Source organism: Stigmatopora argus, chromosome 19 (assembly GCF_051989625.1).
Source record: "Stigmatopora argus isolate UIUO_Sarg chromosome 19, RoL_Sarg_1.0, whole genome shotgun sequence".
NCBI lineage: Eukaryota > Metazoa > Chordata > Actinopteri > Syngnathiformes > Syngnathidae > Stigmatopora > Stigmatopora argus.
This window is the reverse complement of record NC_135405.1, coordinates 2,702,560-2,729,245: the sequence shown is the minus strand read 5'-3', so window position 1 is coordinate 2,729,245 and position 26,686 is coordinate 2,702,560. Positions and strand designations below refer to the sequence as shown.

At 40.8% G+C, this 26,686-nt stretch overlaps 1 protein-coding gene across 1 annotated transcript; it reads left to right on the top strand.

Moving 5' to 3' along the window:
- The first annotated feature begins 225 nt into the window (after positions 1–225).
- On the top strand, positions 226–19,475 carry rad51b (RAD51 paralog B). The gene is made up of 10 exons (XM_077587899.1): positions 226–439; positions 680–793; positions 7,740–7,844; positions 8,711–8,847; positions 9,019–9,138; positions 14,444–14,627; positions 16,870–16,912; positions 17,733–17,851; positions 18,261–18,339; positions 19,056–19,475. The coding sequence occupies exons 1-10, from the start codon at positions 356–358 to the stop codon at positions 19,076–19,078; spliced, it is 1,008 nt and encodes a 335-aa protein (XP_077444025.1). The 5' UTR covers positions 226–355; the 3' UTR covers positions 19,079–19,475.
- Positions 19,476–26,686: the final 7,211 nt, after the last annotated feature.

Below are 26,686 nucleotides of genomic sequence, written 5' to 3'. Positions count from 1 at the left end.
CAGGGACAACACGTCATTGAAATGAATTAAAAGAAAAAATAAATAAATAAAAATAAAGGGTGAGAATGCAGATACAGGAAAGGCATTTTAGACATAAATAGATAGGTAATAAGTAAGTTAATAAATATATAAATACATGAATAAATATATAAATAAATAAATAAGCGTGTTGCTGAAAAAATACATGACTTGGCTGCTGTCGCCCTACATACCAGTAGAGGGCGACATTGTACATCACAAAAACACAGAGTATTTTTTTTAACAACCGAAGAAGAATGGTTAAGTCATGGCGGTACTCTAAGATAAGTTTGAAAATCATTCTTATGTCTATAGAATAATTCCCCGAAAGATAGAGATGACGTCAAGATCATTGAAGCGGGCAGGCATTTCTCCTGAGTTAACCGACCAACTAAAACGACACAAAATAGAAAGTTGTAAGGTACGTTTTGTTTACCTAAAACAATTTTGTAAACAATGAATATGTACAGTTTTGGCCACAGAGTACGACACCTGCAGGCGTATGGCATAGACCAACCTAGCTAACATGATTCTCTTATGATACTCGTCTTTCTCATCGCGAAATAACCATTCGGCTATAATTCTACACTTCCACGTGTTGACACAAAATGTATGCATTAATGGAAATTAATGTCTCATTCAACCTATAATTCCTCCACAGGATCTATTGACGCACACTTCATTTGAAGTTATGTACGCAGCAGGGTTGAGTTACCAGAAAACAATCGGGATGTTGGAGACTGTGAGCAGAGTCATTGCTCCACCATTCACCACGGTGTGTTTTTAAAGCTTTCCCAGAAACTCTAATTTACCTCTGTGCTGGCTGGTTAAATTAGCGTGGCCATGTATACTACCCAAGCGTATTGCATTCACTGTAAAAATAAAAGTAATAATTATTTTTTGAAATGCTGTTTTTATACTAAATATACTATATAATATATTTTATGAGTTGTTTTTTGATTTTTTTTTTATCTCAGTTTTTCTGATTAATTTATTTTGAAGTTTGTTTTTAAATTAATTTGTTTAATTTGCTTTTTGTTTTTTTCTGGCAGCCAGTGGGAAAAAAAATAGTCATACCTCTACTTATGCATTAATGGAAACAAAACAAAAACATCTTTATTTGTTCTAATTTGCATCTATTAACAAAGTAACAAATAGCTAGTGGTTGAATAGTACTAATTAGACGGATTTCGCGGAGGGGAGAGCGAGAAAGACAGAGAGAGGGAGGGAGACTTTTTGCATGGCAATGCACTCATAACATAAACAAATTTTAAATGAACTTGGATTACGATCCAGACACACTCAAAAATAAATTCAATCTAAGCTCACACTAAACCTAATTCTAATTTTGTTTTAAATTTTTATACTTTTGTTCTCGGGTTGGCTCTATTTGCCCCGCCTCCACCCTGACTTTCAGATGCAACCTATTGAGGATTGTTTGCTTTTGTATTCCCTTCAAAATATTCAGAAAACGATGCACACAAATGTCCTCACAATAGGACAACGCACGACCACTTGCCAACTTGCCCGGGAAGTAGTACTCCTCTCGTATTAGCGACAGGGGGAAAAACACTGAAAAAATGCAACGCTCCGCCCAGTGCTCGTAGAGACATTACACAAGGGAGTTGCGACCAGAAACACAGTGCCCATGATGTTCTTATGAGCAGCCTCTCGCATCCACTCTATGCTCGTATATCAAAATTTGTCTTGTATCTAAAGATAAATATTTCCCCGAAATTTTACTCGTGTCGAGGTACCACTGTACAATGAAAGTTAAAGCTTTCACCACGTTGTGCACAAACAGACAAATAAATAATCAATAAATAAGAAAAAAATAAGTAGTCCAAGTGAGATCAGGAGAGCGGACCGGCCTTGTTCTGTCTGAAGTCCAGGATGAGTTCCAGGGTATTGGAGACCTTCAGCACCAAGTTGTTGAGAGCGCACCTCTCGATGAGTCTATGCACTCAACAACAAACAAACAAACAAACACAGATAATCAATATATAATAATGATAAATAAATAATAAATTGTGATAGATAAATAAGTGGTTAACATAATAAATAAGTAGTAGTAATAAGTCTTGATGCAGAACTCGAGTTGAGTATGGTGACAGCTCTTGGGAAGAAGCTGTCCTTGAGCTTCGCTTTAAATTCACATTCATTTAAAAAATAAAAGCCCTGACCGTTTTTCAAATTTCTTTTGAGGGAGGTCTTTTGAATGATTTATTTTTTTTAATGCTGTTTTTATACATAATTTATTTTCTGAGGTTGTTTTCTTAATTATTTTTGTAATCTGTTTTTCTGATTAAATTATTTTGAAATTTGCTTTTTGAATATATTTTTTTACTTCGCTTTGTTTTTTTTTATTATCGAGCCTGGCCACCAGCGGGAAAAAATAGTCATACCTCTACTTATGAAATTTTCAGGTTACGAAAGCTTTTTCTGTGAAAATGAGTGCCTTAAGATACGAAAACAAGATCCAAGTTACGAAATCGCCGCAAACGTCAATACATTTCCCATATTCGTTATTTTATTTTGAAATTGTCGCTGATGCATTGATTCTTACTTTACAATCTCACTATACTGAGCCCACACGACATGCAACTGAGAAGCTGGACTCCAGTACGTGTCCAAGTGTCTGAGACTTCGAATAACTCTTGTGGGATTTACTGACCATAGCATTGAGGTATATTATCAAGGTAATACCTTGACACACGAGTGTCCCAACATACGAGAAATTTGAGATACGAGGAAAATTCAGAGTACATTTTTGCCTTGAGATACGAGACAATTTTGAGATACGAGCATACTAGAGGGTTCCCAATGCTGCCGCCAAGTGGGCGAGTATGCGAGAGGCTGCTTAGGAGAACAGCATCGCTCTGTCTTTCTCGCCGCATCTCCCTTGCCTAAAGATATCTACGAGCACTGGTCGTACAGGTTGGATTTTTTGCATTAATCAATGCAAAATTAATGGAAAAATAACCATCATTTCCAAGCTGCGCAGTGACATTCATAACGAGATGTAGAGCATTCTTTTATAATGGTTAAAAGATAAACAGTTAGCAGGAGATAGCATGACCGAGTCGATAATCTGCGAAAAAGCCAGCGGAATATACATGGACATGAAAGCAAAGCAAGTATCTGAAAAAGATGAACCCTTCAAAGTGAGTCATGCCTGGTTCGATAATTTAAAAAAAGGAACACACGGGTCTGAGGCATAGAGAAGCCAGGAAGTTCGAACTGGAAAGCCGCAATGGAATACATTAACATCTTTGCCTTGGTTATCGCACAAGGTTTAGATTTAGCCTAACATAGGATTAAAACTTATTTTAAGTGTGTGTATAGTAATCTATGTTCATTTAAGTTAGATTTAAAGTTTATTTTGTTATGAGCACGTTGCATTCAACCAAGTCTCTCTCCTGTCCTCTCTCTCTCTCTCTCCGTGCTACCGTCTGTCTACTGAATAATGTCACATTTTCGCATTGAAGATCATAACGTCGAGATAGGTATTTGTTACTTTGTGAGTAGGTGGTGAATTGCTCTGACTGGCCAGGTGCGAGTAGCAAAGATAGATTCGTAGCGTATACCATGTCAGCACATTCCAATAGTTGTTAAGGCTGATCGAAGGTCTTTCGGTCGATCATTAAAATATCAGCCTTGATACCTGCGTAATGTGAATCACATGCTATTATTGCACCCAGAGACTTGGTGAACCCTAGACCAGTATGGACACACTTCCTGGTTGTACTACGTTACTTCCTTTTTTGAAAGGAAATGATTGTACATTCGTGAATATGACATAAAACAAAATTCCGTGTGGCCCGCGGTCGTGAGTGGTTAGCGCGTCAGCCTCACAGCTCTGGGGTCCTGGGTTCGAATCCAGGTCATGTCCAGCTGTGTGGAGTTTGCATGTTCTCCGTGGGCCTCCATGGCTTTCATCCGGGTACTCCGGTTTCCTCCCACATTCCAAAAACATGGCAGGCTGATTGGACACTAAGCATTAAGCACGTATCTCAAGGTATTTCTGTACTGTAATTCATTTTTGATGTACCGCATTTTCCACACTATAAGGTGCACCTTCAATGAATGACATATTTTAAAACTTTATCCAGATATAAGTCGCACCGCATTATAAGTCGCTACAATAAAGGCTGGAGTTGCGTTAATATGCATCCTTTAGACGGTTAAAGGGAATGTCAACAAAACAGTCAGATAGGTCAGTCAAACTTTATTAATAGATTGCAAATCAGCTTTCTGACAATGCCATTCACTCCCAAAATGAATAAACAACTGTTTTATTATTTTTTCCGAGGTAAAGTATTAGTATTTTCTCTTTTAACAACAGCAAGGTATAACATGTAAGTGCAACATTTATATCACAGTGGAGGGAAACTTTTCCTCCATTCAGTAAACACGTAAAAAACATTCTGATGTTGTTACATTAAACGTTAGCGCAATCATAATAAAGTAACACTCGTAATAGTGCAAAGCAATAACAATAACATTAATAACTCAAATAATAACTCAAATAATAACTCAATGTTGTTCACGTGGGTGAACCGTGCGTGCTTTCACGTACACAATGAGGCACTATAACATTCAGCTGTTGACGTCCATATTCACAATATGACCGACCTTGTTCAACTGTAATCACAAAAGAAACATGTTAATCTCACTTTATCAGTTCATTCCTCATCTATGATGTGCCAACCCCCCTTCGAGGTATCAATTTCAAGAAAGAAGGTTTCATCCGGGAGTTGGACCCGGGACTTCTCTAAACCAAAGCGAGAATCATAGCACTAGACCAACGAGCCAGATATAACATTTATCTGACTTCTTTGTTCTCAAATGGTGAACAATGTGCAAAATCACCTGCAAGTTAATACTTTCAAGAGACGAGGGCTCATCCGGGAGTTGTGACTGAGACCGCTTGCCTTTTAAATGGAAATCATACTACTAGCCCAGGGTTGGGCAAACTATTCCACAAATGGCCGCAGTGGGTCTGGGTTTTAATTCCAACCCAGAGCGTTGAGAGGGCAACTTTTCACCAATCTGGTGTCCTACAAGTGAAATCAGTGGATTGCAGTCAGGTGCTTCTTGTTTTCTGCAGAAATCTAATTGGTTAAACTGTCTGTGCTATATTGGTTGGAACAAAAACCTGCACCCACAGCGGCCCTTTAGGACCGGTTTACCCATACCCTCACTGACATACATACCAGTTTGTTGACCTTTTGATTTTCAAATGGTATCCAATGTGCCATACCCCTTCAAGGTTTCAATTTCAAGAAAGAATGCCTCATCCGGGAGTTTGACCCAGGACCTCTCGCACCCTTAGCAAGAATCATACCACTAGACCAGGGATGGGCAAACCGGTCCTCGAAGGCCGGTGTGGGTGCAGGTTTTTGTTCCAACCGATCCAGCACAGACACTTTGACCAATGAGATTTCTGCAGAAAACAAGAAGCACCTGAGCACCTTGTAGGATACCAGATTGGTGAAAAGATGTCCTCTTTATGGGTTGGAATGAAAACCCGCACCCACTGCGGCCCTTTCTGGAATAGTTTGCCCACCCCTGTACTACACCAGCAAGCCAGACATAGCCAGGCATTTCTGTGACTTTTTGGTTCTCAAATGGCGACCAATGTGCCAAGACCATTAAAGGTTGAAATTTCAAGTACCGTATTTTGCTGTTTAATATACCCCCCCCCCCATTTAATATACCCGGGTATATTAAACGGCAGGGGTATATTAAATGGCGCACAAACGGGAAGGTACGATCCACTACGCACTCTTTATGCCGTGGCGGGGTAAGAGAAAGTCTGTTGCTGACAGCTATTCGGAGTCTTTGTCCGACTAGTAACTACTACTTACTCCTGAATAAAGTCTGACTCAAGGCTCAAAAAAGCAAAAATCATTTAATATACCCGGGTATATTAAACGGCACAATACGGTAAGTAGGGATCATCTGGGAATTGGAACCCGGACTTCTGACACCCAAAGCGAGAATCATACTACTAGAACAATGAGCCAAACATGCCAGATCTTGGACCTTTGGGTTCTCAAATGGAGACCAATAGGCAAAATCCCTTTCAAGGTATACATTTCTGGAAAGCATGCCTCGTCCGGGAGTTGGACCCAGGACCTCTCACACCCAAAGCGAGAATCATACCACTAGACCAGGGGTCGGGAACCTTTTTGACGAAGAGAGCCACAAACAATTCATATTTTCCAATGTTATTCCTTGGGAGCCATACTACGAATTTAAAAGTCAAAATACATACATTTAAACGGGTGCCTTTTCAAAAAAAAATTGGGAATTTCCCCACTTTTAAAGTGGAAAAAACTGAATATTTTTTTAAAGATTCTTATGCTGTTGCTAATCAATGAGCGGATGCATTCCAAAGGAGTCTACTGCAAAAAAATGAATATTAAAGCAGTTCTAGATGTAATATCTCAGTTCTGTCACCAGCAATTTCCATATTTTAGCTCACAGGTTAGCAAAGAGCCAGATGCACCCATCAAAAGAGCCACATGTGGCTCCCGAGCCATAGGTTCCCTACCCCTACACTAGACCAACGAGCCAGACATACCATTTGATTGACTCTTTGGTTCTCAAATGGTGACCAACTTACCAAGCCCCTTCAAGTTAGTCATTTCAAGAAAAGACAGCTTGTCTGGGAATTGGAGCCGAGACCTCTCACACTCAAGCAAGAATCATAAAACTAGACGAACAAGCCATACATTTGAGGTACTTAACCTTTTTCTTTCTAAAAAGGTGACCTAGGTGATGAATACCCTTCAAGTTAAAACTTTGAAGAAACAATGGTTAGTCCAGGAGTTTGACCTCAGACCGCTTGCCATTTAAGAGGGTATCAATTTTCAAGAAAGAAGGTTTCATCTGGGAGTTGGACCTAGGACTTCGCACATTCTTCGTCTTCAGTGTCCGAATTGAACAGCTGGGCGAATAGAGTTGCAAGACCTGTTGCGGCTCATATATAATATATAGTTCGCAGTCTAGCTTTGAATGCTCTGTTGACGCCAATCTAGCGGCTGGAGTTCTTCTTTCAATCCATTCGGAATGACGGCGAACACCGAATTAGTGTGCTCGCTGTCATACCCTGTGGATTGACAAAAGAACTATATTTCCCACTATGCACCGCGCACAGGGGAAAATGGAGTCTCTGGCTGCTTAGGCTAGTTGCGAGACCTGTTGCGGATTAATATTGATCCATATATAATATATAGTTATCAGTCTAGCTTTGAATGCTTTGTTGACGCCAATCTAGCAGCTGGAGTTCTTCTGTCAATCCACTCGGAATGGCGGTGAACACCGAATTCGTGTGCTTGCCTTCATACTGGGTGTATTACAAAACAACTACATATCCCAGCATGAACCACGCACGGGGGAAATGAATTCGCAGGCTGCTTACCGTAGTTGCGAGACCTGTAGAGGATGATGTACCCTATCGACTGATATCGATTGATTTTTTTATTTTATCGTGATAACAATTTTAATATTGGTCCATATATAAGGTGCATAGTCAGCTTTTGAAAAAATTGGAGGCTTTTAGGTGCGCCTTATAGTGCGGAAAATACAGTAATCTAATATATAAATAAACCAGTTGTTTCAAACATTATACAATGATGAAAGGCAAATTCGTGATTAATGAAGCATCTAGAACCATAGTATACTTGCTTTAGAATATATGCTTTTTCTGACAGACCTTGGCGCTGTGGAAGTACAACTTAGATTCTTGGTTCTCAACATCAATACCTGCTCTGGACAAAGTGCTACGAGGAGGTCTTCCCTGTGGAAGCATAACAGAGGTAAATCAAAGAATTTAAGACTAGTGGATTTCTATTATTCAATCGAAATTTCCGTCGTAAGACGAGCATGTCGTATGACGAGCGGTCGTATGACGAGGTACGACTGTACTACCATTTTTTTCTTCAGTGCTGAGTCCTAGTAGCAAGCAGAAGACAGGGAAGTGGCTTCCGCCTCTGAGTTTCAGCGGGGATTTTTATGACCTTAAAAAAATTGTTTAAAAAATATATTTTTTAAATAATCAATAGCAGAATAAAATTGCAAAGAAGTGAATTCACTTTCAGTGAAGTCGTGATACTCGTGGGAAGACTGTAAATGCATTCTTTGTTCAACATGCTAACAGAAGTTCTTCTTCGACATAGCTCATTAACACATTCCCATATTCTCACCAAGACATGGTTAATGCCTGTAATTCTTTCATTCATTTTCTGAACCGCTTATCCTCACAAGGGTCATGGGGGGTTTTGGAGCCTGTCCGAGCTAACTACGGGCAACAGGCAGGGGACACCCTGAATCGGTCGTCAGCCAATTGCAGGGCACAAGGAGATGCACAACCATTCACGCTCAATCGTACCGAGGGGTAATTGAGTGTTCAACCAGCCTACCCTGCATGTTTTTGAGATGTGGGAAGAAACCGTAGTACCTGGGGAAAACCCACGTAAGCCCAGGGAGAACATCCAAACTCCACACAGGTAGGACTGACCTGGGATTGTACTCTCGACTCCAGAACTGTGAGGCTGATGCACTAACCATTCACCAGCTGGGCCTCTAATGCCTGTTAGTCTTTCCTTAATAGGTCATGGATTATCGTGGTTTTGGGTTTTTCTTTTATATCACACTGTAGATACTGTTTTCTTACTATTCACAGGTGACAGGGCCTTCTGGCTGTGGGAAGACTCAATTCTGTTTGATGCTGAGTGTTGTGGCCACCCTGCCAAAGGAGTTGGGCGGCTTAGACCGCAGTGTCATCTACATTGATACAGAATCAGCTTTCTCTGCTGAGAGGTAAATTTTACTATAACGAAGCAAAACAAACACAAATAATCATTCGTTTATATTTCAAGCTTTGACATACATTAGAGGGTGAAATATTTACAAATTCATTATAAAATATCATTTGATCATACTCATGTCAACTCATATAGACGGTATTACTGTATTACTGTGTTGTACCAGGTTGGTGGAGATTGCAGAGAACAGGTTCACAGACTACTACAAATGTAAGGATAAAGTCCTGCAAATGGCAAGTAGAGTCCATATTTTCAGGGAGATGACCTGCCAAGATGTTCTCTGCAGGTACAGCATGGTTTTGACTTTAAGCAACAAATATTAGATTAGATTAGATCAGATTAGAACTTTATTTCATCCCGTATTCGGGAAATTCCCTTGGTTGCAGTAGCAAGACAGTAGCAAGCACAGACACAGAAGACATTGTACACCTAGGTAAAAAACTGGAGCCACACACAGGAAGATGGGGACCTTGTGCAGACCGAGACTGAGGTTAAATATGCAGAATCACTCTTTCAAGCTGATCCGCACAGTCCCTCAGTAGTCTGGAGCTGATCATCTTCCTTGTCGAGATCCTCCTAAACTGTCCTATCACCCGATCAGCAGCAGCGGAGAGGCCGTTGCATCCCGGCAAGCACTGACAGCTCCTCCATCTGACCGGAGAAAGATCTCACGCTCCCATAGCAATGATGGAATGCTCGGTCTGGCGCGTCGCCTCTTCTCCAGGCACTATCGTCCACTGCTCACGGCTGATCCCGCGTGCATGACAGCGGAGGCACGCCTGAACGGCTCCAAAGGGTACCCGGACGTTTTGTCGACGGACACTTGGTCGACGGACACTTTGTCCCCGGACGTTTGGTCGAACGGACGTTTGGTCGACGGACAGTTCATCGACCGGACGTTTCGTCAAACGGACGTTTGGTCGACGGACAATTTGTCGCCAGCTTCGGCGCCGGACATTTTGTTGAACGGACAATTTGTCGCCGGATTCGCTCGCTCTCAAAATTATAATCATGAGAGAGAGTTTACTGTTGAAAGCGATCAACCAGGTAATCTCTCGCTCTCAAAATTATAATCATGAGAGAGAGAGTTTGTAATTGCATTGACAATGTAAGAGCATTAATATCTAAATATCTAATATCAAAATTATCAATAAGTAGCGTATTATTGGCGTGTGTGGACATGTTATTCGTCGCCGGATTCGCTCGCTCGCTCGCTTCGACGCTGCCGAAAGAAAAGTTTCCAGCCGGCGTCATCGTGAAAGCAAACCAAAGGGGCTGGATGGACGAGGAGAAAATGAGAGATTGGCTAAGTGAAGTGTATGTTAAGAGACCGGATGGCTTTTTCCATGCCTAGCCGTCACTCTTGATTTGCGACTCCATGTGTGCCCATCTCACAGCAGCGGTGAAAAACCAAGTCAAGCAAATGAACTCTGAGCTTGCCGTCATTCCCGGAGGCTTAACTAAAGAACTCCAACCACTGTACATCGGCACCACCCGCCGTTCAAAGTTGCGAGCGACATGGGAACAATGGATGATAGATGGCGAACACAGCTTTACGAAGAGTGGGAGGCTCGCTCTCAAAATTATCAATAAATTGCGTATTATTGGCGTGCGTGGACATGTTATTTGTCGCCGGATTTGCTCGCTCGCTCCCGGATTCGCTTTCAAAATTATCAATAAATTGCGTATTATTGGCATCTGTACATGTTATTCGTCGCGGGATTTGCTCGCAAGATCGGTACCCGGGCGTCTGGCTGCCATTGACAGCGGTAGACGTCCGATTCATGTTGACTGTTGCGTTATAGATCCACTCGATGGAGCTCTAATAAAAGAAATAGCATCTGCACCTCAGTCAACATGAATCGGACGTCTACCGCCGTCAATGGCATCTTATTGATAATGTGTTTAATTTGGGACAATAATTGTATAAAAGAGGCAAGTTTGTCTATTCCATATATCTCTGGTGATTTTAACCATGCTCCCTTGGCTTCTACTCTGCCCACCTTCACTCCGTATGTGAAGTGCCACACCAGGGAACAAAAAACTCTGGACCTGCTGTATGCCAACACAAAGGAGGCATACAGCTCAGTCCCCCTCCCCCCACTGGGCCGCTCAGACCACAACCTGGTCCATCTGATCCCCACCTACATCCCTATGGTGAGGAAAATAAAACCTACCACGAGGATCATACAAAGATGGACCGAGGAGACCAGCATGGTACTGAGGGACTGTTTTGAGACCACCGACTGGGAGGTGCTGTGCAATTCACATGGTAATGACATTGACAGCTTGACCCACTGCATCACAGATTATATTAACTTCTGTGTTGAGAACATTGTACCCTCCAAGAAGGTCCGTTGTTTCTCCAACAATAAGCCGTGGGTCACCAGGGATCTAAGGGCCTTCCTGAACAAGAAGAAGAGGGCTTTTAGGTCTGGGGAGAAAGGGAGCCTGAAAATGGTCCAGAAGGAGCTGAAGAGAGAGATAAGGAAGGGTAAGACCATCTACAGGAGGAAGCTGGAGAACCAACTCCAGAGAGGCAACACCAAAAAGCTTGAGGAGCTTGAGGACTATTTCGGGCCATGGAGGCAACAGCGAGAGAGACCCGGAGTCTGGCGGCAGGGAGTGGGCCAATGAACTGAATCAGTTCTTTAACAGATTCAGTCCTGCCCCCACTCCCCTGACCCCCCAGACCAGAAGCAACTGTCGATCAGGTGATAAAACAGCTAAAGAAGATCGAGGCAAGGAAGGCTACCGGTCCAGACGGCCTCAGCTCCAGACTACTGAGAGAGTGTGCGAATCAGCTTGGTATAGTGATTCTGCATATTTTCAACCTCAGCCTCAGTCTGCAGAAGGTCCCCACCTTGTGGAAAACTTCCTGTGTGGTCCCAGTTCCTAAGACTGCGTACCCCAGGGAGCCAAACCACTTCAGGCCGGTAGCATTAACCTCTCACCTGATCAAGACATTGGAGAGAATCATCCTCAATCACCTCAGCCCCCTGATGAATGCAGAGCTGGACCCTCTGCAGTTCGCCTATCGTCCAGGTATTGGTGTGGAAGATGCTACCACCTACCTGATGCACAGGTCTCTTTCACACCTGGAGAACACGGGAAGCACGCTGAGAATGATGTTTTTTGATCTCTCCAGTGCGTTCAACACCATTCAGCCGGTCCTACTGAGAGGGAAACTGGAAGAGGCTGGAGTAAGGAACCACCTAGCCGCATGGATCATCGACTTCCTCACTGACAGACCACAATATGTGAGACTCCAGGACTGTATGTCTGATGTGGTAGCTTGCAGCACGGGGGCCCCACAAGGCACAGTGCTCTCCCCACTCCTCTTCTCCCTCTACACATCGGATTTCCAACAATACAGACACCTGCCACCTCCAGAAGTTCTCTGACGACACCGCTATTATTGGACGAGTGACGGACGGGAACGACCTGGAATACAGGGGAGTCATCACAGCCTTTGTTGACTGGTGTAGGCAAAACCACCCCTACATCAACACCAGTAAGACAAAGGAAATGGTCATCGATTTTCGGAGGAATCCTCAACAGACCACTCAGGTGAACATCCAGGGTACAGACATTGAAATCGTGGAGAATTTTAAGTACCTGGGTGTTCACCTCAACAACAAACTAGATTGGTCCACAAACATAGATGCCCTGTACAAAAGTTGCCAGAGCCGCCTCTACCTACTGAGGAGTCTACGTTCCTTTGGAGTGTGCAGGACACTGCTGAGGACTTTCTACGACACTGTGGTGGCATCTACAGTGTTTTATGCAGTGCTCTGTTGGGGATGCGGGAGCACGGAGAGGGACAGGAACAGGCTGAATAAGCTGGTCAGGAGGGCCAGCTCTGTTCTGGGCTGTCCTCTGGACTCTGTGGAGGAAGTGGGAGAGCGGACAATGCTGACCAGGATGATGTCCATCATGGACAGCACCTCCCACCCCCTGCATGAGTCTGTGGAGTCCCTCCGAAGCTCCTTTAGCAATAGACTGCGGCACCCTCATTGCAGGAAGGAGCGCTTCCGCAGATCCTTCCTCCCATCAGCTGTCAGGCTCTTTAACAAAAAAATGGCTGAGTGTTGAGACCTACCGTATGCATGCATGTATATTTATGTGTGTGTATGTATATATGTGCTAAGCAACACGCTTATTTATTTATATATTTATTCATGTATTTATTTATTAACTTACTTTTACCTATCTATTTATGTCTAAAATGCCTTCCCTATTCCTGCATCCTCACCCTCTTGCTACTGTGACAACAAAATTTCCCGAATACGGGATGAATAAAGTTATCCAATCCAATACATACATGCATACATACATACACACACACACATACACACATACACACATACATACATACATACACACATACATACACACATACATACACATACATACATACACACACATACATACATACACACACAAACATATATATACACACATTTATACACATACATACACTGAGCAGTGGACGATAGTGCTGGCCGGGAGAAGAGGCAACGCTCCATACCGAGCATTCCATCATTGTTATGGGAGAGGGAGATCTCTGCCCGGTCAGATGGAGGAGCTGTCGGTGCTTGTGTGCTTTGAAGCCCCCCACCGGCCTCTCCACTGCTGCTGATCAGGTGATAGGACAGTTTAGGAGAATCTAGGCAAGGAAGATGATCACCTCCAGAGTACTGATGGACTGTACGGATCAGCTTGAAAGAGTGATTCTGCCTATTTAACCTCAGCCTAAGTCTGCAGAAGGTCCCCACCTTGGTGACTTCCTGTGTGTGGCTCCAGTTTTTACCTAGGTCTACAATGTCTTCTGTGTCTGTCTTGCTACTGCAACCAAGGAAATTTCCCGAATATGGGATGAAATAAAGTTCTAATATAATCTTCCGTATTTACTCGCATATAAGCCCCTTTGGTCGGACAAAAAAAATATGACTGAATCGAGGGTACTGCTTAAAACATGACTTGCAAAAATACTGCAATTTGACGGCGCTGTGACACGATGTCGCGACACGATGATGTAAAAAAAAAAACATCGCGTCCAAGCGTGCGCCGTGACATCACGACGCAAGCGAATGCCGATACGGTCAATTATTTCAAAATAGAGAAAAGATAAACAGATAAAAGGCTAAACAAAAAAAATTGATGTCTATGAATGAAATTCATAAAAAAAACATATCTTGCATGAAACGCAAAACGTTCCCGTCACTGCTCGCTCAGGGCATGGCCATCTTAGTGAAGTCGGGGCGCAGCCATCCTAGCGAGGTCGGGGCACGGCCATCTTAGTGAGGTCGGTGCGCTGCCGTCTGCATTTTTTCGCCAGACGCGAGTAGCCTTGATTTCAAAATAAAACAAAATTCCACCTTTTTTTCGTTTTACTTCGTTATAATGTCTGTTTATATACAATGCCTTGTGAAACTATTTGGCCCCCCTTGAACTTTTTAACCTTTATCATTTCAGGCTTCCGACATAACGATATAAAAAGTAAAACTTTTTGTCAACATGTGGTACGCAATTTTGAAGTGGAACAAAATTTTATGGGTTTATGTATTTATCTCTACTTTAACTGTCAGATTGGAGAGATTGGAGGAGATAATCATCTCAACCAGAGCTGGCTTGATTATTCTCGACTCAGTTGCTTCAGTAGTTAGAAAGGAATTTGACACAACGTTGCCAGGCAACCTTATACACCGTAGCAACCTGCTGGGACAAGAATCCACCACACTTAAATATTTGGCCCATCAATTCAACATTCCTGTAAGTTCTACGCAATTTGCTTTCAGATGGGAGAAGGCTGCATTTTCCTTTCTTTCACTTCACATTTTCCTTTGGCATGAGTATTTTGTGCATCTGCTAAACCAGAGGTAGGTAACCTATGGCTCGGGAGCCACATGTGGCTCTTTTGATGGGTGCATCTGGCTCTTTGCTAACCTGTGAGCTAAAATATGGAAATCCCTGGTGACAGAACTGAGATATTACATCTATAACTGCTTTAATCTTCATTTTTTTTGTAGTAGACTCTTCTGAATGCATCCTCTCATTGATTAGCAACAGTATAAGAATCTTTTAAAAAATATTCTTTTTTTTTTCACTTTAAAAGTGGTGAAATTACAAAAAAAAATATTGAAAAGGCACTTGTACACATGTATGTATTTTGACTTTTAAATTTGTAGTATGGCTCACAAGGAATAACATTGGAAAATATGAATTGTTTGTGGCTCTCTTTGTCAAAAGGGTTCCCGACCCCTGTGCTAAACTGTTGTGAGGGAAAGTATTACCGTATTTACTCGCATATAAGCCGCATTTGTCGGACAAAAAATAATGACTGAATCGAGGGTACGGGTTAAATGTGCATAAAAAGACTACATGCACGAAACTGCAAGGTGACAATGCCATAATACCATAACGTCATGATGCCATGACGCTATTACGTCGTGACGCCATGACGCAAGACAATGCGGCCGATACGGTCATTTATTTCAAAATAGAGAAAAGATAAACAGATAAAACAAAAAACAGCATTTATTTTGACGTCTATGAATGATATAAAAAAAACCTATGTATTACATAAAACGTGAAAAAACTTGCGTTACCATCACTACTAGCTCGGGGCACAGCCATCTTACCTAGGGCGCTGCCATAATTTGATATTTTGCATTTACAAAGACAGGCATATTAACTTCCTTATGATCTCATCTCATTTTCTGAACCGCTTTCTCTTCATTAGAGTTACGGGGGGTGCTGGAGCCTATCCCAGCTGATTCCGGGCCAGAATCGGTGGCCATCCCATCCCAGGGCACAAGGAGATGGACAACCATGCACTCTCACACCCATACCTGGGGGCAATTTAGATTGTCCAATCAGCCTACCATGCATGTTTTTGGAATGTGGGAGGAAAACGGAGTACCCGGAGGAAACCCACGCAGGCCCGGGGAGAACATGCAAACTCCAAACAGATGGACATGACCTGGAGTTGACGCACGAACCACTCTTGCCACCGGGCCGCCCCTTCCTTATGATATTGACCCTAATAATGTGCTTTTGATTCATGCAGTATCTCAGAAATACCACTTGTGATCATGTTTCTGAAGATTTTCCCTTCAAAGTAACACATTCGTACTCCCTATTGAAACCATAAATATGGAGGTGAAAATTGTTAATCAGGGGGCGGCTTATACGCGAGAAATTGTAAAATTCAAAAATGTCAAGTGAATTTTCAGGGTGCGGCTTATATGCGAGTAAATACGGTGACACATTTGTTAAGATTTTCCTATTCAAGCAAAAATGCACGGTTGAAACAAAATGTGCCCCATGTCAATGTAGCTCGTGAAGAATATTTTGGCCAACAAAACATGATTCGAACACGGGCGGACTGGGAGACTTTCGGTGTTGTGTCATATTTTGCAACCCATCAGGAATGGCTACAGTGGGTTTCTGCCCAATCTCTTGTGTTATTTGCTTCCTTTGTCAAAAGCGTCTATATGTGTCGGTAACTACAGCACTCAACATGATTTTTGTGGTAGGGTGCAATTAGTCCATCAAAATCGTTTTGTGAGCATTTTTAAATTGCATAAGAATTTTGGCCAATCAAATACGAGTAGTAATTCAAATATCAGATACACGCAAAATTTCTGAGGCTATTGCAATGGCAATACTGTTCACATGCATGTCATTACCTGCATTATACACTTTAGGTCGAGCAAAAATGATGAATGTTGTGCATCTTTCAATATATAAAATCTTTCGCCTCAAACTTATTGTTATGTAATCACAAACCTCATAAATGACAGACCTATTCTGGGTCACACACATTTTGACCTATATACAGTCAGTTCAATAAGCGTTTGAACACCCTGCTATATTGCAAGTTCTCCCACTTAGAAATTATAGAGAATGTGTAATATAGCAAGGTGTTCAAATGAACTGACTGTATTGATTTAACAGTGGAAAAAAATGAGAATTTGTGTGAGGGCCTAATTTGTATGGTTTTCTGCTTCAGGTGGTCCTGACTAACCAGATCACTACTCATATAGTTAATCAAGGTGAGTGCTAACCTGGATAGGTGTTATGTTCTCATGTTAACTTCAGTAAATATACCCAATGTCCCACAGTCAGCCATTTTGGAAATAATACTAGTCACAGGGTTTTTTGTTTTGCAAGAGGGAGCACCAATAAACACTATTTCAAAACACTAAAAACTATTTGGGGAAAAGCTTCAGAATTGTAAAAAAGTGGATGTCGAGGGTTCAAAGTGAAAGATTAAAGTAGAAAGCCATTATCATCGGTTAATCATGAAAACAGTGTTGAGGAACAGATCAGTGTCACTACTGACGAGTCATTCATTCAGCTGGCTGGTCAGTAAAGATAATATCATTCATGAAAGAAAACAAAATTACTCCGTGTAAAAACAAAAACAGTCCACTGTTAAGGTAGAACTTTGAACCTCTTTGTTCAAGTAAGACTGTTGACCTGTAAGATTGCAAAATTGTTTAACTTTGCAAAGGGGGAGGTTCAGCCGTCAGACCTCGCAGTCTGTCTACGTGCTCCGCGCTGTTCTGCCCTGGCTGCAGCTTACAGGCTTTTTATTGAACAGAAACACCACGCCTTAAGTTACAAGTTGCCTGATAGTTAAACAGTTAATCCCAACTAACGAGTTGTTTTTGCAGTCCAACTTCAACCGTCTCACAATCTGTTTTCTACAGTTTGTCTGTTCCGCCATTTGTTCCAGATCCATTACGCAGCATCTTAAATCAAGGGGTGGCTTATACGAGAGAAATTGTAAAATTCCACGATTTTAAAGCAATTTTCAGGGTGCGGCTTAAAGGCGAGAAAATACGGTATGTTTTTATTTGTCTTTCCCAGGTTCTGGTACAGCTCCTGAGGGGGATTCAGGAATGGTGACAGCAGCTTTGGGAAACACATGGAGTCACAGTGTCAATACACGTTTTATCGTGCAGTATGTTGATGGACATCAGAGACAGGTGGGGAGTGAGTTCCAGACAATATGTTACACCATACAATTTTCATTATGTGAATTGATTTTTGGTTATTGATTGTATTTGTGTGGGTCCTTGAAAACTCCAGAACACTTCTCTTTGAACTATAAGAACAGGATATTTGGACAGGAACAGTTTTACAGTGTTTGTTTCTTTTAGAACTGCCACAACACAAGAGAATTTTTTTATACTGCAAACACCAGAGCCAAATACTGTAGTCACACATTGCTGTGAAGAGGCTAAGCAACTCAAATGATCAGATAGAAGCAATCACTTTGATCAGCAAGCATGAAGCCCTCCTACATTCTGGCGAGAATGTATATTTTGAATATGACACAAACGGGAATGTATATTTTGAATATATGACTATATATATATTTCTATGTCCCTCCAGCTATTGATTGCCAAGTCTCCTGTGGCTCCTTTTGTTATGCTGAACTACACGATCCAAAAGGAAGGAATTGTTATTAAAGGTAAGTAACTGATTTGCAGTTTTGAAAGAAAGGAAACAATTTAATAAATAGAGAGAAATTTAAAGAGAATCAAGTTGTTTCATGTACCGTATTTTCACGACTATATGGCGCACCGCATTGAAAGGCGCAGTGTCAGTAACGAGTGCTATTTCTGTATTTGACACATACACAGGACGCACCGCATTTAAAGGGGCAGCCACGCATGGCAAAACATACACCATCTTAAACATACGGACACACGCTAAAAACACGTTTTTAAAAAGGCAACAGAATCAAAACTGAGTCCGGTTGTACTTTATATAGCCATTTTACAATTTACTCACATCATCATCACCCACAAATCCATCAAAGTCCTCATTTTCTGTGTCCAAATTGAACAATTGTCCAAATGAGTCATCGAAAACGCCGGGTTCCCTCTCTTCGTTGTCAGAGTCACTGTCATTGCCATGTGGCTCCACAGAAATGATACCGGCTTTGGCAAAAGCTCGAGCAACCGTGCAAGCAGACACGTTCGTCCAGGCGGCCACAATCCATTCGCAAATAGTAGCGTAACTGGAAATTTTAACATATGGGCCTATTGTGGCCACGCCTCCAAACATGCCTATGCATAGCTGATGTGGACTAAAACTAAATGTAATGTGTATCCATGTCAGTCTCATAGCGCATTTCTTTGACATTGGTTTTAAAGGCTGACATTTGTTCTCTCTTTGTGTTAGAAAATAATGGAGGGGAGACTTAATTATGAAGGCCCTTTTCCCAGCCACCAGTCTATCAGAGTGAGGACTTCAATCAACCTTGATGCAACATGAATGAATGCTCCAAAAACACATTGAAATTAAATATTTTGATCATCATTTTCCTTACAATTGGAATCACATGGACACAGCGATGGAATGAAACGTTTTAAAAATGCACACTGAGTGCGAGCGTCTTCTCTAATTGTGTTTTTTTGTTTTTGTTTTCTACATTCTCATTTTATTCTTGGAGCTAGGTTTCATGGAATTTTGAGTCAGAGATGTTCGAGAAAAGAACTGTTTGAGTTCCAAGGTTTTACCTCTGACTGAATGAGCTGTGAGATTGTTCCTTTGAAACAGATACATCATAAAATACATAATAAAAGAGATATTTTTTACCAACAGTGTTTCAGTTTATTGTTGCTCATGAGAAATGAGTGAAATTGAGGCAAGGAAAGAATGAGCTGGAAGTACAAGATAGTGTGACCACAACATTTTCGAACACGCTTCGTAATTGAAATGAATTGAATGCCTTTGTTGTCATTGTACAAGTATAATGAGATTTAAAGCTTCACCATGAAGTTCACAAATTACAACAACAAACAGACAAATAAAGAACAATACAGTGGTAGCTCGAGATACGAACTTGATGCGTTCCGAGACTGAGCTCGTATGTCGATATTCTCGTAACTTAAACAAACGTTTCCCATAGAAATGAACTGAAAACAAATTAATTCGTTCCAAGCCTCTGAAAAAAAAAACAGGATATTGGATTGGAAAAACATTTATTTGTTCTAATTCGCCATCTATTAACAAAGTAACACATAACTAGTGGTTTAATATTACTAAAATGTGTTTAATAGTGCTAAAATTGGTTGGCTCTATTTGCCCCGCCTCTACACTGACTTTCAATCAATATCGAGGGTTGTTTGAGTTTGTATTCCCTTCAATACGAAAAAATGCAACGCTCTGCCCAGTGCTCGCAGAGACATTACAAAGAGGGAGTTGCGGGGAGAGAGACAGTGCCCATGATGTTCTTATGAGCAGCCTCTCGAGTCCGCTGTCTGCTCGTATATCAAAAATTGTCTCGTATCTCAAGATAAATATCTGCTAAATTTTTTACTCGTATGTCAAATTGCTCGTATGTTGAAGTACCACTGTAGATAATAAAAATTGTAACAAATAAATAGGTAGTCAACAACATAAAGAAGCAGGGAAGTGCACAAATAACAACAACAAACAAGCGAACAGCTAACCATTAAATAATAAATAAGTAATAAATAAGCAATAAATAAATCAGTCAACATAATAAATAACTAGTCAACATAATAAATAACTAGTCAACATAATAAATAACTAGTCAACATAATAAATAACTAGTCAACATAATAAATAACTAGTCAACATAATAAATAACTAGTCAACATGTATAATTGGTCACAAAAATAAGTACAGTGGTACACGAAGGAGTTGGGGGGAGAAAGACAGTGCCCATGATGTTCTTATGAGCAGGCTCTCGCGTCCGCTGTATGCTCGTATATCAAAATTTGTCTCGGATCTCAAGATAAATATTTGCTCGAAATTTTACTCGTATATCAAACTGCTCGTATGTCGCGGCACTCGTATGTTGAGGTATTACTGTAGGTACAAAAGTGACTAAAGTGGTGAACAGCCCATGGAGTTTTAGTGCGAGTACAAGATAGGATATTAGTCTTTATTAGGTCCTCCTAGGTGCAGAAGTCGAGTTGAGCGGTTACGGATCTCGGGAAGAAACTGTCCTTGAGTCTGTTTGTTGACTGTTATGGTCCTGTGGCGTTTGCCAGAGGGCAACAGGTTGAAGTGGTGGAAGCCGGGATGTGAATTTTCTGTTATGAGGCTCTCTGTCCTGCCTCGGCACTGGGATTTGTAGATGGTGGACAGGGAGGATAGGGGGCAGTTGATGATCTTTTGGGCTGTGTTGATCACCCTTTGCAGTCTTTTCCTGTCGGCTTCGGTGCAGCTTCAGTGTCAGAGCATTCTGAAGTATTTGCCCCCTTCCTGATGTCTGTTTTTTTCCCGCATATTTGTAACAAAGGTTTTAGATCATCAAACCAATTTTAGTATGACACAGAGACAACCTAAGGAATTACAAAATTCAGTTTTTAAATGATGATTTTATTTACCAAGGCAGAAAAAAATAAAAACTTGTTTGGCCCTCTGTGAAAAACCTAACCTAATAACAGGTGTGCCCCCTTTGGCAGCAATAACTGAAATCAACCATTTACGATAATTTGTGATGAGTCTTTCACAAGGCTTCGGATGAATTTTGGCCCACTCTTCTGTGCAGAATTGTTTCAGTTCTGCAATATCAGGGGGTTTTCTAGCATGAATAGCCCATTTCAGATCACACCACTGTTAAGGTGTGCTTTTAATTGAACTTTTATGTTGAAGGTAAACTATTTTTTCCTTGAACTGTTGACTACAATGTGGGCCTCCTGCGAGTAGGCGTTACCTATTATTTCTTTGTTCAATAAAGCCTCACCACTTTGAGGACAGCCATCGATCGCCTGGGGGGTCAATGGCTGTATGAGGAAAGAGCTGAATTTCTGCCAAGTGTTTGTTGTGTATTTTCCCCCCTGTCTTCACTCTGCTAACAACCACATCATTTAAATACGATTTAAATCCGGACTTTAATTTGGCCGCTCCCGAACCTAAACATTATTTATTTTCGAGGCATTCAGAGGTGAACCTGCTGGTGTGCTTTGGATCGTTGTTATGCTGCATGCTCCAAGAGCGCTGGAGTTTGAGCGCATGAACTGAGGGCCAGACATTCTCCTTCAAAATTTGCTGATAGACAGCAGAATTACCATGTTTTCCACACTGTAAGGCGCACTGCATTATAAAGCGCACCCTCAGTGAATTACATATTTCAAGATATTTTCCATATATAAGACGCACTGCACCCACCGCATTATACGGGTCTACAGTAGAGGCTGGGGGTTTATGTTATGCATCCACTGGATGGTGGTGCGCTAAAGGGAATGTCAACAAAACAGTCAGATAGGTCCGTCAAACTTTACTAATAGATTACAAATCAGCTTTCTGACAACTCCATTCATTCCCAAAATGAAGAAACAACTGTTTTATTATTTTCTCCGAGGTAAAGTATTAGTATTTTCGTGACACGGTTTATCTTTTAACAATAGCAAGGTATAACATGTAAGTGCAACATTTATATCACATAGTGGAGGGGAACTTTTCCTCCATTCAGTAAACACGTAAAAAACATTCTGATGCTGTATGGTACATTAAACATTAGTGCAATTACAATTAAGTAACACCCGTAATAGTGCAAAGCAATAACGATAGCATTAATAACTCAAATAATAACTCAATGTTGTTCACGCGGGTGAACCATGCGTGCTCTCACGTACACAATGAGGCACTACAACATTCAGCTGTTGACGTCCATATTCACAATATGACCAACCTTGTTCAACTGTAAACAAAAAAGAAACACGTAAAGCTCACTTTATCAGTTCATTCCTCATCTATGAATCCCTCGAATTCTTCTTCAGTGTCTGAATTTAACAGCTGGACGAATGCGGCATCCATCACCAGGAGTCCGTCTTCCGTCACCATTATTCTTTGGTTGTCTGGCATCTGAGTGACAATTCCTGCCTTCCTGAAAGCTCAAACCACAGTTGAAACTGATATATCAGCCCAGGCATTTACGATCCACTGGCAGATAGTGGTGTATATTGTCCGGCGCTGGCTTCCAAGTGGGATAATGGACTCGGCGACTGCTTGCCGTAGTTGCGAGACCTGTTGTGGATCAATATTGATCAATATATAAGGCACACCGGATTATAAGGCGCATAGTCAGTTTTTGGAAAAATTAAGGTTTTTAGGTGCGCTTTATAGTGCAGAAAATACGGTAATTCTTCCATCAATTACAGCAAGTCATCCTTGTCCTAAGGCAGCGAAGCAACCCCAGACCATCACAGTGCCACCACTTCACTGTTGGTATAGTGTTCTTTTGATGGAATACTGTGCCATTTTTTTCGTCAAATGTAATGGGTCGCACACCTTCCAATAAGTTAAACTTTTGACTCATTAGTCCACAGAATGTGGTTCCAAAATTGTGGAGGATCATCAAGATGTTTTTTGGCAAACGTAAGACGAGCCTTTATATTCTTTATATTTTATCTCAAGGTATTAATGTATATAGCCTTCCCAAAGCATTTGATCCCCTTGAGTATTTTTCAACCTTTCACCACATATCAGGTTTCAAACATAATTTTTTTTTGTCAAGAATCAAAAACAAGTGCATAATCATGAAGTGGAACAAAATCTATTGGATATTTTATACTTTTTTAACAAATAAAAAACTGAAAAGTGGGACATGCAAGATTATTCTGCCCCTTTACTTTCAATCCATCAAACTCACTCCAGTTCAGTGTTTACTGATGATAGACTAGAGTACCGTATTTATTCGAGTATAATGCACACCCGTGCATAACGCGCACCCATAATTTGTGAAATTGGTATAAATATTTTTTTTTTCTCAGCCCACAGCAAGGATTGCAGCGGTACTGGTAACTGGCAAATGCGGAACACATGTCGCCATGACAAAACATTAACAACATTTGGTATGGAAACCTGGTAAAACAAACTACTACCAATATGAACACAACTCTCAAATGGAATTTACAATTTTAAATCTTTATAGTCTAATTCATCATAATATTTTTTAAAAATTCAAAATCTGATTGATCATCATCAGATTCACCAACTGTCCTATAAACTTGCTGAAGGCTATTTGGACAGTGCTGGCTTTTGTAAAAGAGGTAGATTGTTGCCATCTGGCGGACAAAGACAGGTTCTACGTCTCCCATTATACATAACGGCTGCGGGGGGAACTTTTCACCGGCAGAGGGCAGTGTTTCAACGGGATTCATGTATTTCTTCAGTTTTTTGGTACAAAACTTTACACGTTATACTCGAATACGGTAGATAGAATGTGTGTATTCATATCTCCGTATAAATACACCCTCTCTGTGATATATATATATATATATATATATATATATATATATATATATATATATATATAGATATATATAGATATATATATATATATATATATATATATATATATATAGATATATAGATATATATATATAGATATATATATATATATATATATATATATATATATATAGATATATAGATATATATATATATATATATATATATATATATATATATATATATATATATATATATATATATATATATATATATATATATATATATATATATATATATATCAAAAATACGTGAAATATCACAATTTTACAATTATACAGTACAATGGTGCCTATGCTTATTGTCAAAGAGCAAAGAGCCGTATTCATTTTGGCCAGGAGCTGCGTGTTCGCATTCCTTGGTGTAGTGGTTCACTCGCCTGGCTTCGGTGCGGTCTTGAATGAATGAATGATCGCACCGAATTCTAAACTGCCCAGCACAAATTTCACAGACATTAAGAAAAAAATCATACATTACCCGCACTTGACTATAAGGTGCAAATGTTAATGTCTTTCCACCCCATTGATGATGATATACATCTAATCAAAAAAGCCACCATCAGTTGGACCACGATTCAATTAACCCTAACTCCCTGATCGAATGAGGAAATGAAATGCAGTGTGGCCCTGAAAGAGAAGAGCGACAAAGGAAAAACTTACAGTTCATTGAACAAAACTTCCTCCTGGCCGGGTTAAATACGGAGGATCGGTTGCCAGAGTAACAGATGGAGGGGGATGGGTCATCAATGAGGCTTATTACATTTCCCCATCTTTGTCAGGTTTGAATAAGCACCCCTTTGTTTAACTGGAAGAAAATAGTTTTCCCTATTTTTAATGTTTTAATGTTAAGTCAGTGTAATGACCTTCATTACACTGACTTAACATTAAAACTGCTTTTGGAATAGATGGAAGGTGATGATAGCATCAATCAACACTGACAACCTGTTGTCACATGATAAAATGAGCAAATAATGCTGATGTTTGTTTATTGTGTACTTCGCCCGGTGAAAGTCTTTGCTTTATTTAAACATCTGTTAATTAATTGCAGTTGCTTAAGCAACATCCTTTCTCCCGTTGCTCTAAACACTATTTTGACAATGGACATATGCTATATACAGAGCTGACAACCTCTGTCGACTCCTTTTCTGGAGTACCCTTGTCCCATTTCTGGAGTTTTATGTTTTCACGGGGAGTGAATGCGATTCACCAATAAATCAATATAAAATGTAAAAAAAAAAAAAACATAGGACAATTTAAATCAAACCATTATTATCGTGTTTTTACATTACTTGAAATATTGTTTTTGCTAATTTTTGAAAAAGTACAGCATAATGAAAATAAGTATAAAAAGTGAACAAAGTATAATTTGTTGATTATTTATTGGCAAATTCAAATTTCCACAACATTAACTAACATAAGTTTTTCACCTGGTCCCTAAGCTGCACTTGCATGTTGTGCATTGTGCAAATGTCGGTCCTTTTGGAGACAGCTTCAACATGGGATATTTCTTCGAATATGAACCAATAAACTTATGGGAGTGTCTGGGTTTCTTATTAGATGTTTCATCCAAATTGCCATCTATTTTGACATTTTTTTGAATTTCCAAAGTTTAGGGTTAGGGTTATCAGGAGTCCCAGAGTTTGCGTTACTTGTCCGGAGTAAACTCCGGAAATTTCGGAGAAGTTGGCAGCTCTGCATGTATTGCTCAGTTATAATATTCATTCATTTTCTGTACCAGTTATCCTCACAAGTGTGCTGGAGCCTATCCCAGCCAACTAGAGGGCAATAGGTAGGGCACACCCTGAATTGCTTGCCAGCCAATCACAAGGCACAAGGAGACAGTCAAGCATTCACACTCACGAACCAGAGTACCCAGAGATAATACACGCAGGCCTGGAAAGAACATGCAAACTCCACAGAGGGAGGTCTGAACCGATCAGGGATTGAACCCTTGATCCCAGAACTGTGAGGCAGAGATGCTGTCAATCAGTCAGTAGAATTCTCAGGTATAATAATCATCTCATCTCATTTTCTGAACCACTTTATCCTCATTAGGGTCACGGGGGGTGCTGGAGACTATCCCAGCTGACTCCGGGCAAGAGGCCGGGGACACCCTGAATCGGTGGACAGGTGATCGTAGGGCACAAGGAGACGAACAACCATGCACGCTCACACTCATACCTAGGGGCAATTTAGAGTGTCCAATCAGCCTAACATGCAAGTCTTTGGAATGTGAGAGGAAGCCAGAGTACCCGGAGAAAACCCACGCAGGTCCAGGGAGAACATGCCAACTCCACACAGGTGAACCGACCTGGATTTGAACACAGGACCCCAGAGCTGTGAGGCCGACACGCTAACCACTCGCGCCACCCGTAATACAGTAATCTCTCGATTATCGTGGTTAATGTAGACCAGACATGGGCACGATAAACGAAAAACCGCGGAGCAGGGTCATCCCTATTTAAATATATAAAACTTTTTTTTTTATTTCAGTGCTGAGTTCTAGTAGCAAGCGGAGGACATGGGAGTGGCTTCCACTTGCAA